This window comes from Condylostylus longicornis, unplaced genomic scaffold (genome assembly GCF_029603195.1).
Source record: "Condylostylus longicornis isolate FDR11 unplaced genomic scaffold, ASM2960319v2 ptg000012l, whole genome shotgun sequence".
Lineage (NCBI taxonomy): Eukaryota > Metazoa > Arthropoda > Insecta > Diptera > Dolichopodidae > Condylostylus > Condylostylus longicornis.
Window position 1 is genome coordinate 452,590 of NW_026577981.1, and position 13,218 is coordinate 465,807.

Below are 13,218 nucleotides of genomic sequence, written 5' to 3' on the forward strand. Positions count from 1 at the left end.
CCAGTTAGTTATGGCACATTAGTTATTCGCACATAGAATAACAAATTCGTACGGGTATCACAGAGTTGACAAGGTCAACTCTATTTTTTTTCTCGTTTTTATTTTCCTTCTACCTTAGTTCTTGTTATTGTAGCTAGTTGCTTGCGCACCGCATTTTTTTTGTTTTTACTATGCATAATTAAGAAATAGCAGGAATGTCTTATTGCTTACTTTTGCATAAGATGCATGAAATTTGTTGTTGCAAATAGTTGCGTTGAAAATAAAAACAAATTCTTGTTTTCATTTTCTTTGATTGTACTTAAATACAAAAAAAAAACTGGTTAATCAAAAAAGTCTAGTTGTTAATACATTACGCATTTGTATTTTTCTTAAAGTAGAATGTTCTATAGAACGTACATATATACCTATAAATTTCAAAACACTTTTTTTTCTCACTTTTTCTTTAATATAATTATATATAGTACATATTTGTTCTTGGAATCTTTCTTTAAATATTTTTTTTCGATGACTACAGGTTAGAATTGCAGATATCACTGGTTCAAATATTTGTATACGTCTTTGAAACCGGTTCCTATCTCGTGCAAGTTTTTCGTATATTCCTTTTCGAGCAATTCTGTAAGCAAAATCCCATGCATACATATAATGAATTTTTAATTTCAAGTTAAAGTGAACTTTTGTTTTCATATTTTTATTATGTAGTTAATTCAGTATTTTTTCTTTATCAAATGTATGTAAATGTTTATTGCGTTTTTTACAGCACATCTTAATTTTTTAATTCCATTATGTGCAGCAATAGAGCATAAAGACTTATAGTTTTCAATTTGTAATAATGTTGGCATACTTTCAGTTAAATCTTCTATTTTGGATTTGTCAATGAACTGTTGTAAGAATACCTTTTTTTGAATGTCCTTTACATAAATCTTTTCAGCTGATTGTAAAATTTGCTTAGTAATATGTGGTACTTGTGAATATTTTATATTTCCGCTATTCCACTTTAATCCATTTATATTATCTTCACAATATTGAACATTATATTTTGATTTTTGTGTAAGTTCGTGTTCAGAGTATGGAGATTTAAAATAATACACCATGGGGATCATGCTTCCTTTTTCAAGTAAAGCTAATTCTTTTACAAAATAGTGTTTTTCGTTTCCTTGTACAAATTGAAGGTCGACAATAAAAATCTGTCCGCTCATATTGAAAACAAGTGCTTGTCCTCAATGAAAGTTTAAATGAAAATAAAAGTACTGAAGAGGTTACTAGATTTATATAATATTTTGACCAATTGACATGTTTTATGTTATAAATATATGTAGGTTACAAGATCAATTTTTATTTTCATTATGTTTTTTCACCCATTTGGGGTGAACACATAATCAATGATGGTGGCCGGTCCATCGTGCTGTGGGAAAACCACTTTTATACATTTTTATCCTGATAAAAATGCTGTTCCCAAAAATATAGAACGGCTTGAGCATTATGTTACTGTTCCAGACATAAATGATAATCATGAACGTATATTAATAGTATTAGACGATATGATGTTAAGTACACAGGACAAACGAATATGTGAGTTATTTACTAGAGGTTCACATCACAGAAATTTTTGTAACACAAAATCTATTTCATCAAGGAAACTTTTCAAGAGATATTTCATTAAATTGTAAATATTTAGTACTTTTCAAAAACCCTAGAGATAAATCACAAATATTACCTTTGGCCAGACAAATATATCCGAATCAGGTTAAAGAATTTGAAAAAGTATATAATAAGGTAACATCACAACCATATGGATATATATTATTAGATCTCACTCAAGAAGTCAACGATCTTTTTAGATTAAGAAGTGATTTGTTTGGTCTAAATTCATGTTTTTGTACAAAAGATCAGTTAGAGCAATTAGCACAAGAATATGAGACGTTTGAAAACCAACCGACATATATTGCACCTATTAAAAAATTCTAAACCAAGGTTTCAAAAAATAATAATTAAGCATTGTGAACCAGAAGTAATAAAAACATTTTGTGAAATAGCTTTGAATATATTAAAAGGAAATTGCAATCTTAATAAAAAAATAACGAATCAACTAAGGAAGTATAAAAAAGAGTTCCGGGCGTTAACCTCCAATGGAAAATCTATAAATAATAAACGAAAAATAATTATTCAAAAAGGGGGATTTTTACCAAGCCTTCTCGGAGCCATATTGTCTGGAATAATAGGACGTTTCTTAAAATGAATAGCGCAATGTTTAATAAAATGGTAATAATAAAACCTGAAATTTATGAAAAACTAAAACAAAATTCTGATGTCGAGTTAAATGAGTTAAATAAAAAGATGAAAAATATTCTACTGAATAAAAATTTGACTGATATCCAAAAGTGGTATTTATATCGTCAAAACCTGTTTAAAATAAGGAACAATAGTAGAACTGTTCCCCAAAACATTACAGCACAGTCGTACGAGCCCAAACTTACAGAAACAAAGAGTACTCAAACTCGTCCAAAAACTGCTTTTAAAAACACAGACACCCAAACAAAATTTTTGGGGAATTTAAGGATGCTAAAATACAGAGGAGGAAATATTCGAAAAAGAAACAGACGAAAAAAGAATTGCAATTACGATTGGAAGTACAGAAAAAAAATATGAAAACATAGGTACAACTTATATTCAATATAGGAAAGAACAAATCAATTTTGATTGGAAAACTTTTGTTTTACCTACACTCATACAAAATATAGAACCGGATGCAGGATATACAAAAAAGGAATGTGAGCGTCAACTTAAATGGCAAATTTTTGATCATATTTCAAGGAACTCAAGTTACATAAAATCTGGAGAACCAACTGAATACACTGGTGAAGTGGTTAAAATATGTGTCAGCGATCCAGAAGTTGACATAAAAATAGGTGTAAAAACCAATTGTTCAATTGATGTTTTTATCAAAGAATGTTTTAATCAAATTTTAATAAAATACCCCGATTTTAAAAAATATAAAGACAGAATTGTACAATTGTACAAGTCTTATTTAGAAACCTTATATTTTATACCAGTAAATAAATCAGATATTATGTTTGTATACAGTGACATTATAGAACCACAAATTGTCGGTGACAAGACTTTGAGGTGTTTACGAACAATAATAATAAAGAATACATACGAAAATAATTTTTTTGAATTTAAAAATATTCATTATTTTCCAGTTGAAAATAAATTTTTTGATAATATTTCTATTATGTTATGTGATAAATATGGTAAACAAATAAATTTTTCCAATAGTAATATTCCAACAAAAATTGTATTACATTTTAAAAAAGTATAAATAAAAGGTATTAAGCAAAAATTATATTACTTTTCTATTATATTATGGAACGATTGTATTATAAGTATTATTTAGTTCAATCTGGTAAAGGGCTTGATGATATCGGCCCCTTACTTCATTCTGCCCTTGCCTATCAAAGAGGTCGAGGATTGGGAAGTTTTTTTGGGGGGCTTTTTAAATATTTGAAACCTTTGTTTGTCTCCGGAGCTAATATATTGAAAAATGAAGCAATTAATTCCAGTATGAATGCTCTATCTGATATTGCAACTGGAGCAAATATAAGAGAAGTAGTTCAGGATCGGGGTAAAGAAATTTTAAAAAATGTGAGACGTGGAGCAGATCGTAAATTAAACAAAATGTATGGATTTGGAAAAAGAAAAAGAAAAACTATAAAAAGGCGCCTCATTAAAAAAATCGACTATTTTGCTTCAAAGCGACGAAAAGTTAATAGCAAAAGAAAAAAAGTTGATATTTTTGATTAATTATGATTGAATGTATGAAATCAGAATTGGATATTTTTAGAACAAAGCCAATTCAATCTAGTATTTTAAGATCTGAAGAAGTTTCATACAATCCTATTGCTTCTTTAGATAATCCATCAACTATTGAATTTGTCTCATTAGGTCATGGTGATACATACAGAGATTTATCTTCTACATATCTTAGATTAAAGGTACAAATTGTTAAAAAAGATGGAAACCATTGGAATAACGACAAAGGTGCCGACGGAAAAGCATTGCCCCAACCAAGTGTAGTGAATAATCTTCTACACTCAATAATAAAACAGTGTCATGGTAAATTTAACGGAAAAAGTATTACCCCGTCAGATGGAAATTATCATTACAGAGCATACATTGAATCATTATTAAATTATGGTACGGATGCCGCTACTATTCATTTAGAGTGTGCTGGATGGTGTTTAGATAAACCAAACATAGCAAAACCAGATAATAATGGATCAAAAGAACGTCAAAAACTTTATCACAACAGCAATATCGTAGAGCTAATGGGTAAACTACATTTTGATATGTTTAACCAACCGACTCTTTTAATAAATAACGTTGATGTGAGAATTACTTTAACACTTGAAAAACCAGATTTTTATATTTTTGCAGACGACGCTGATGAATCTCAGTTAAAAATTTTGGAAGCTGCATTATTTATGAAGCACGTAACAATAAACCCAAGTGTGCTACTAGCCCATAATGCTGTTCTAGAAAAATCGAATGCCAAGTACAATTACAAGCGTGTTGAAGTAAAAAGTTTTTCAATTCCTTCTAATACATCAACTATTTCACTTGATAATGTCTTCATTGGGCATTTTGATTTTTAATTTAATTTTCGACATTTTGATATGTCCCAGTTTGTATTGTATGTAAATGGTGTACAAGTACCAAACACAGCAATTGAAACAAGTTTTTCAGATGAAAATAATTGTCATACTCGTGCATACCATACATTTTTTTCTGGTACAGGAATTTATCATAATGACAAAGGACATCAAATATCAAAATCTATGTTTAGTAGTGGATTTTTCATCTTGGCTTTCGATTTGACACCAGATGCATCAGGAAATGACATATGTCAGGGTCTATTTAATCAAGGTACAATTAGAATTGAGGCAAGGTTATCTAAAGCGCAATCATCTGTATTGCCTGCTATTGTCTATGGAGAATTTGATGCAAGTGTTGAAATTGACAAAAATAGAAATATTTTCGCAAACCTATAAATAGAACATTTGCATAAATGGTTTTAATATTCAAGATGATATCATCGTCTTATGCACTTGTTGATATAACGTTTTGTTGTGACGACAAGAATACCTTATTTGTAAAAGATATTTGCTTAGTTGGGATTCAAGAAAAATGCAAAAAAATTGTAAAGGAGTTTTCTTACAAATTTCCAACTAAGGAATTAATATATGAAAATTTTGAAAACTATTCGTTTGGAACTTTGATTAATGACAATATAAGCTATGAACTTAAAGAAATATTAAAAAAATTCAATGTGATATTGACTAACGGAAAAATCAAAAAAGATTTCATTTCGTATTACATTAAAGAAAACAGTACAGTTTATGATTTAAGTGAATTAAATTTATGAATACTTTAGATATTATAAAATATTTAAATTGCAATAAATATACAAGAAAAAAATTTAGAGGTGTATTTTCTTTAGATCAAATACCAAAAAACCTTGAAAGATCTTCCCTTATAATTATAAATACTGATAAAGCAAAAGATCCTGACGAACATTGGTTAGCCATATATATTCCAAAATATGGTTGTGTTGAATACTTTGATTCTTATGGGGGTTTACCAAATAAAAAGGAAATTTTAAGTTTTTTAAAAGATAAATGTATTGTTTTCAATGACAAACCATTGCAAAGCACCTTTTCAGAAGTTTGTGGAGAATACTGTTGCGTGTATGCATGGTATAGATGTTTTGGTATAAAAATGATCAAATAGTTTTAAGAAAATTTCATTTGGAAAGCAGAATATTCAGACATGTGTTTCTAGAAATCATGTTATATAAAAGATGAAATGTCTCAATTAAAATGCAGTTTAAAAACAGATAGCTAGATCAGCACTACTTAATCAGTGTTTCTTAAAACATGTTGTTGGCGTATACTTATTTTTTAAACAAAACACATACTGTAAAAGTAGTAATAGGATTCCACGTAGAATTATTAGAAGCAACCATTTCAATACACCGTATTGGAAAAAAGGAAATTTTTATAAATTATGAATATTGGGTGGAATTTTATCAGCAATTTCAAACAAAGTATAAAAAAAAATTTATAAATAACAAGGTCTCTTGTCTACAATTTGGAATAAAAACAAAAAATTTAAAAACTTTCGTGTTAAGGAGCGAAGAGATGTATGAATTTCATATCGTAATTGATTTTATTCATTTGGTAATGGAGTACAACCACAAGGCTGAAGAAGGTGTAAAAGACTATGTAAGGAAATATATAAGACAATGTGTAGAAAACAATGAAATCATACTAAAAAGTGAAATTTATATACCATTAGATCGATGTAACTTCCAATGTAATTATTCTAGATTGTTTTATGAAATTCCGTTTTTACTTAAAAATAAGATAAAAAAATATTTAGAAATAAATAAAAGCACTATGCTACTAGACTCATATGTTTCTTGTATTTTATTTTATTTTTTCTTTTATTTACATTATTTTTGTGTTATTTAAAACATGAGTAATTGTAAAAATAATAAAAAGCAAACATAAAAATACCATATACAGCATAAGACATTTATAGCAATTCCAGCAAAATGAATTTGGTATCTGAATTGGTTCTTCTTCATTATTGAACATAATTGAAACCCCATTCCCTCTTGGTGATTGAGTATCCATTTTATTTCTTTAGTAAAACTGGAAAATTCGTTACAGTTAAGCTGCTACGATTATAAATTGATGTATACTAAAGTTTTTTATTTCAATCATGCTTAAATATAAAAATACTGACTTTGTTCATTTTATTGAGCTGCAACGGCTTATATAAATAATCGAATCCTTTTTATTTTTCTTATTTTAAAAGTGGATGTCAACGAGTTTTTAAATGTATATGATTCTGTTATTTTGGAAGAACATAAGAATCAAATTTTATATTTAAACAATTACTTGAAAACATTTAAACATAAATTACAATTAACTAGTTCGATACACGGAAGCCATTTTACTATTTGCCCTTGGGCGTACGAAGATACTACATCTGGACCAGATACTTGTGAATGCTATACAAGAAAAAAATACAAAATTAAAGTTTCAAAATTGATTGACTGGTATAAAAAAAATGTCAAAATCTCAAATAGTATCGGAGATACATAGACCAGCTAGAAAACGATATCTCAGAAGAAAATTCAAGCAAAAGGGAATAAATGATACGTGGCAAATAGATTTAGTTGAAATGATACCCTACGCTAAATTCAATAGAGGATATAAATACATGTTAACAGCTATAGATATATTTTCAAAATACGCTTACGCAGAACCTGTTAAAACAAAAAATGCTGAAAATGTTTTAAACTCTTTAAAATTAATAATTAAAAGATCAAAATCAATTCCCAAAAATATTCAATCTGACGAAGGCAAGGAGTTTTTTAGTTCAAAATTCCAAAATTATATGAAAGAAAAAGCAATTAATCATTATCACACATTCAGCGAAATGAAAGCATCAATTGTCGAAAGATTTAATAGAACATTAAAAAATATGATGTGGAAAACCTATAGTTTAAATGGAAATTATAAATGGTTACATATTTTATCATCATTAATACAGAAGTATAATTCAACAAAACATAAGAAAATAAAAATTTCGCCTGAAGAAGTTACAAAGAAAAATGAACAATATTTATTAAGAAATATCTATATAGAACCTAAAATTTTTCAAAAAAGTAAATATAAAATTGGTGATTATGTAAGGATAAAATAAACACAAAAAGCATTTTGAAAAAGGTTATCAACCTAACTGGTCTACTGAGATTTTTAAAATCGTTAAAGTAAATAAAACATATCCCATTACATATCAATTAGTTGACTATAAAAACAATACTATTTCTGGTGGTTTCTATAAGGAAGAACTTACTCCTGTTAAATATCCTGATGCTTATCTAGTAGAAAAAATTATTAAAAAACAGGGAAATAAAGTTTTCGTAAAATGGTTGGGGTTTAGCGACGATCATAATACATGGATCAATAAAGATAGTATTATTTAAAACATAGTACATATTATATACATAGTTTTATTTTTCGACCTTTGTAAAATAATAAAAATTGGAGAAAGTAATTCTTTTGTTTGTTTTTTTTTTTTTTATTTTTTAGTTTATTTTTATATTTTTATTTTTTTACAAATTTAGTTTTGTTTTAACCTCTTATATCCGTAAGGAAGGGAGCTACCATCTACAACTAAGTTGCGCTTTTCTGATTTCGGTTGATATACTTTTATTTGCGGAACCGTTACTACTTTGTGTTCTTTGTTGCGCCCAATATTTTGTGATAATATATAAATTTCGTTGTCTGCTTTCGGGTTTAACACAGATTCTTTGATTGTGTTAAAATTAATTTTTTGGGAAGCTTCATAATTTGAACAAAAACCCTTAACTTTACATATAATTTTTTCTTCTTTATCTTTTGTACTATATACTTTAAATGAGTAATTTTTGGGGCCACCGCTTACAAATTCTGTTATGTAGCTATCTTTACCATAACATTCTAACTCATCTGTCATGTCACCAATAAAATTTCCTACTGAAGGTTCATAATTCCCTTTACGACTGATATACACTACGGAATCAGTATCGTAATATAAGACTCTTTCTTGAAGTTTTTCTAAGTAACTGTACAGTTTTAATCGCGCCTGAGTTGTTGTGTAAGCAGCAATACACACATTAACTGTTGGTAAGGAAGCCATTACTTCTTCCTTGTACTGCCAATTAACTATAATGTTTTCTTCATTTACCGGAAAAATATAACAAACTTCTATAGATGGGTTTGTTAACAGGCTGTACAATTCTCTAGGCTGGTTAATGATTGATGTTTTTTGTAAATTTTCTCTTTGACCAAATTTGCCCCAAAATGAATTTAACATTAATTTTGCAAATGATCTTAAGCCAGGATTGTTGGAAACCTTTTCATGCTCCAATTGAATATCCTCTTTATCAAAAAAATCTTTAACATAGTTTTCTTTTTCGTTATTAGTGACACATTTAGATGGCCAGCCTGAAGCTTCTTGTTTAATTTTAATAAATTTGTTCATCATATTTGTAAATAAGCCCTGTGTATCCATGTTTTTATCATATTTTGTAGTTTGGTATTCCCAAACTTCATAAATTTCTAACATTTTATAACCTTTTTGAATAGCTTTTACAACTTCGTCAATTACCCATGTTCCTATTAAAGCTCTTTCCTCATCTGAATGTGGACAACATTCTTTAAGCCATTTTTCTTCACTACAACTTCGACATAATGAAAACATTAGCTTGTTGTTTTGTTTTAGTAGGAGAACGGGATGTAGTAAGTTCGTTGGTGGTAAAATTTTACATTTAAGAATTCCGTCCATGTTATTTAGTTTTAGAGCAGAACAAATACTTTCCCCGACATAAATTTGCGGGTGACCAATAGGAAATTTTCCGTACTTGCAAACCCAAGGGTATAAGGAGCAAATGTCTATATATTTTATTTTTCCTTCCTCTTTACATTTATAATAGTTGTAGACATTTCCTGTTCGTCCTCCATAAAAAGCATCTCGAGGATTCAATGGTGCATGTTGCACTAACGGATGATTTTTTAAATAACTTGCTTCTTCTTTACTAATTAATGAATTAAATTCACATTGCCACATTTCAATAACATCGTAACCTAATTTTCGTAATCTTTCAGCTTTTTTAATAGTTCTTTCATACCTCGTGTTCATTGTATCATTTGAATCGTCTTGCAAACTGTTATTTCGGTTATGTGGTATACAAGTAGGGTGTCCATGATAATAACAACTGTAAAATTCAAAAACTTGATTAGTTTCTGAACAAAAACCGTCCACTTTTATACCGTTAACAAATGATTCTTTCTGTTTTGCTGTATGTCTGATGTTAATATTTCTTTTTTCTTCTTCCCATACTAACCATTGAATAGCCACTTTTGATTGATTGCCTGAGTTTCTGTATCCATGTTTAGGAATTAAACTAATTGTGTCCTCTTTTAAAAAATTTCTTCTAAATGCAAGATTGCATGCAGATGCAATTGTTGTTGCTTCTAGAAATGGTTCAACATTACACTGCTTCAAGAACATTTCTCTGAATTTTAAACAAGATTGTGTTAAAATGGTAACGTCATTGGCACAGTATTCAATAATTTCTTTTTTAATGTTAAACATTTTATTTTTATTTTATTCATACCATTTTAAGAAGGTTTCACGCTCATCTACTTTCATGTCGTTTGGATTGTAATATTCTACAGAGGGTAATTGCCCAATATAATTTTCATTTTTCGCTGTGTTAAAAAGATGAAGAAAATACCCTTTCTTCATATTAAATTGTAGATCAAAAGCTTTTGGTAATTTCGACAAAGCCATTGGAAAATAATTTAACGAATCTATAAATTTTATATTTCCCATCATTATTACTTTTGTACTCGTCATTATCAGTTTAGTTTGTAAGGATGTTTTTTCTAAAATAAAATTCAAAATAAACTGATGATCGAAAGCTTGTCCATTGTGTGCAATTACTATAATATTTTTAAATTTTTTTCTGATTTCCAATATGTAGTTAAGAAAAGTTTCTATAATATTTCCTTTTTCAATTATTTTTCTTCTAATTTTGCAATTTGCGCATAAATATAAAGATACAATATCAATACACTGATCGCACTTTTGCTCAAAAACACATAAAGTTGTTTCATGTTGTTTAATGACTGTTTTATTATTTTTTACAAGTTTTTCTTCAAAAATCTTTTCTTGTTTTGTTCCTAAATCATAAAAAATAAACAAGAAATTTTTTAAATTGGGTTGATTTTTATTTGGTTGGATATAACATAAATGGTTACTTTCCACGTACTTATTGCATATTTTACAAAAATATTCACCACAAATGTGTTGTCTATCTTTTTTGTAGACCCTTAAACATTTGAAACATTTATGTATTAGTTCGCAAATACTTATTGTAGTTGTTATTAAAGCATTCTTGACCATTAAATTTTCTGTTACAATCATTACACATAATATTTTTCAAATTTTTATCACATGGTGGTGATTTTTGACAACACGGGCATGATCCAGTACATCTATGTCCATTTTTGTTATTATACGCTACATGACAATCTTCATAATAATATATACAACTGAATGCTGCTGTAAGTGACGTAATCATGTTGTAATGGTTTTTGTGAAATAAAAGATTTAATTTTTTCCCTATTCCTAATCCTTCAAATATTACATCTTTTCCTTTTGTACCATATTTATATACTATTATTTTATAATTAGATAGATGTTTTTGAAATTTGCTTAGTTCGATGACCCCGCAGCCTTTGCTAGGAATTGTAAGACCTGCATTTTCAATAAGTTCTGTGGCTTTTTTCGTTTGCAATTTTTAATTACTTTTTATTATTTGTTTATAATCTACAGATTTTTCGACTTGATGGATCGCTACAATTAAAGCTCGAGGCAAGCATAAATTATCTCTGTTTGAAATTGTAATAATTCCTCTACGGTGTTTGCATTCGTCATCAAAATTTGTGTATTTTAAAGTTTTACCGGTTCCTTGTGGTAATTTAACACATGTTGCTGTTATACAAAATTTATCAGAGCTTAAACCTTCAGAGTTACTCTGAAAAATATTTGATATGATGTTCCACACGTCTTCAAATTTAAGCTCCCTCGCCTCCTGGAATTTCACCCATCCCGGTCCTCTGTGTTCAAAACTTTCATCGCAAAATGTCAATCCTATTTGATCTGTGGGGGCAACTCCTTCAAGAATGTATTTCAAAACTTGTTCAATTGGCTCTAGCTGTGATGGTGCTGCTTTAACTTTAAATTTTATTACGCGACCTTGAATATTGAACCGTTTTATGACGGATATGTTTTCACTTTCGATGGTATACGCCTTTAAATTTTCTTGAAAAGATTGTAGAAATTTTTTTAAAACAAATTTGCGCGCCATGTTTTTATTCGAAAATACGAAAGTATACTGGCTGTAAACGGATTCAAATTTATTATATTAATAATAAAAGAAACTAATTGTTACATTGTAGCAAAATCATATTTCAGTTAATTAAACCTTAGACTTAGAATCCAATGATTTCTAATTGAAAAGATAAACACCAAATGCGATGCAATCAATTGCATTGTACACTTCAAAATTATAGTTTAATCGTGATACATAAATTATGGTTTAAGAATTTTTTTTCGACTTTCGTATTTAAAGAAAAAATCCTTTAACAACTTTGTATTGAAACTATTTTAAAAATAGGAAAACTTGCGACATTGTGGTTTTAATCATCTTAAAAAATTATTCTGTCATTTTGTAATAAAATTAATTATGATTTCTAATTGAAAAACTGTAATGCATATAATTGTATTTGATTATGGAAGATTTTATATACTCAGTTTTTGTATAAATACTCTCAGAATTTTCTAAATATTCAACAGTCGCATTTCTATTATCAAGAAAAAATATATATCAATACCTAATAGAAATGGAATCGCTTGACTTGACCTATGAAGAAAGCCGAATTTTGATGACTACCGAAAAAGGGAAAAGAATGAGTCATCAAAAGGCAGAGCTGAATCAACAACAACAACAACAGCAACAACAACCGCAACAACAACAGCAACAGCAAAAATATCATCAACAACAACAACAAGACAGCATCCAAATTTTGGATTGTTTTTCAATTGGGTTTGACGAATCTCAGGCCCAAAAAGAAAAGGAGGATCCAGATATGGATCTCATACGTATTTTTAACAGTCAAACGGTTGTTAAAAAATACTTAACGGTTCAACAAATGGACCGAAATGAAAACTATGCCCTAGAAGGCATAGAAGAAAAATTGAGAAAAAATACAAAAAAACCTTATTGGGTGTTTGTAACCCAAAATAATTACATTTTTATGCCTGAAAATTACGTCAAGATTTTTAAATTAAATAAAAATTACCTTCATTTGGTGAATTCAGGGAAATTCATCATAAAAACAACAGATAATAAAAATTTAAAATTGTCAAAAATATAAATAATTTTAATTATTTAAGTATTTAAGGAATTTAATTTTTTTTGTTTAAAAATGAAAATAAAAATTAGTAAAATGAAAGATTTGTATTTTATTTCAACTTTCAGGTATTTTTTTTATTTTCCTAGGTCTTTTTTAATTTTTTCAGATATGAGTTATGGTC

At 28.2% G+C, this 13,218-nt stretch overlaps 1 protein-coding gene across 1 annotated transcript; it reads right to left on the bottom strand.

Annotated features, from left to right (window-relative positions):
* Positions 1 to 8,193: 8,193 nt before the first annotated feature.
* LOC129619368 (uncharacterized) lies at positions 8,194 to 12,989 on the bottom strand. The gene is made up of 7 exons (XM_055534611.1): positions 12,984 to 12,989; positions 11,726 to 11,932; positions 11,428 to 11,656; positions 11,074 to 11,295; positions 10,251 to 10,745; positions 8,544 to 10,190; positions 8,194 to 8,381 (listed from the first exon to the last, which is right to left on the bottom strand). Exons 1-7 carry the CDS (start codon positions 12,987 to 12,989, stop codon positions 8,194 to 8,196), a joined length of 2,994 nt encoding a protein of 997 aa, XP_055390586.1.
* Between the last annotated feature and the right edge of the window lie 229 nt (positions 12,990 to 13,218).

Coding starts and splice junctions, on each gene's coding strand:
- LOC129619368 (XM_055534611.1), bottom strand. Junction 10,746..11,073: donor TTGTCAAAAATCACCACCAT/GTGATAAAAATT, acceptor ATAATAAAACAG/TCATTAAACAACATGAAACA. Junction 8,382..8,543: donor AGATGAGTTAGAATGTTATG/GTAAAGATAGCT, acceptor ACACAATCAAAG/AATCTGTGTTAAACCCGAAA.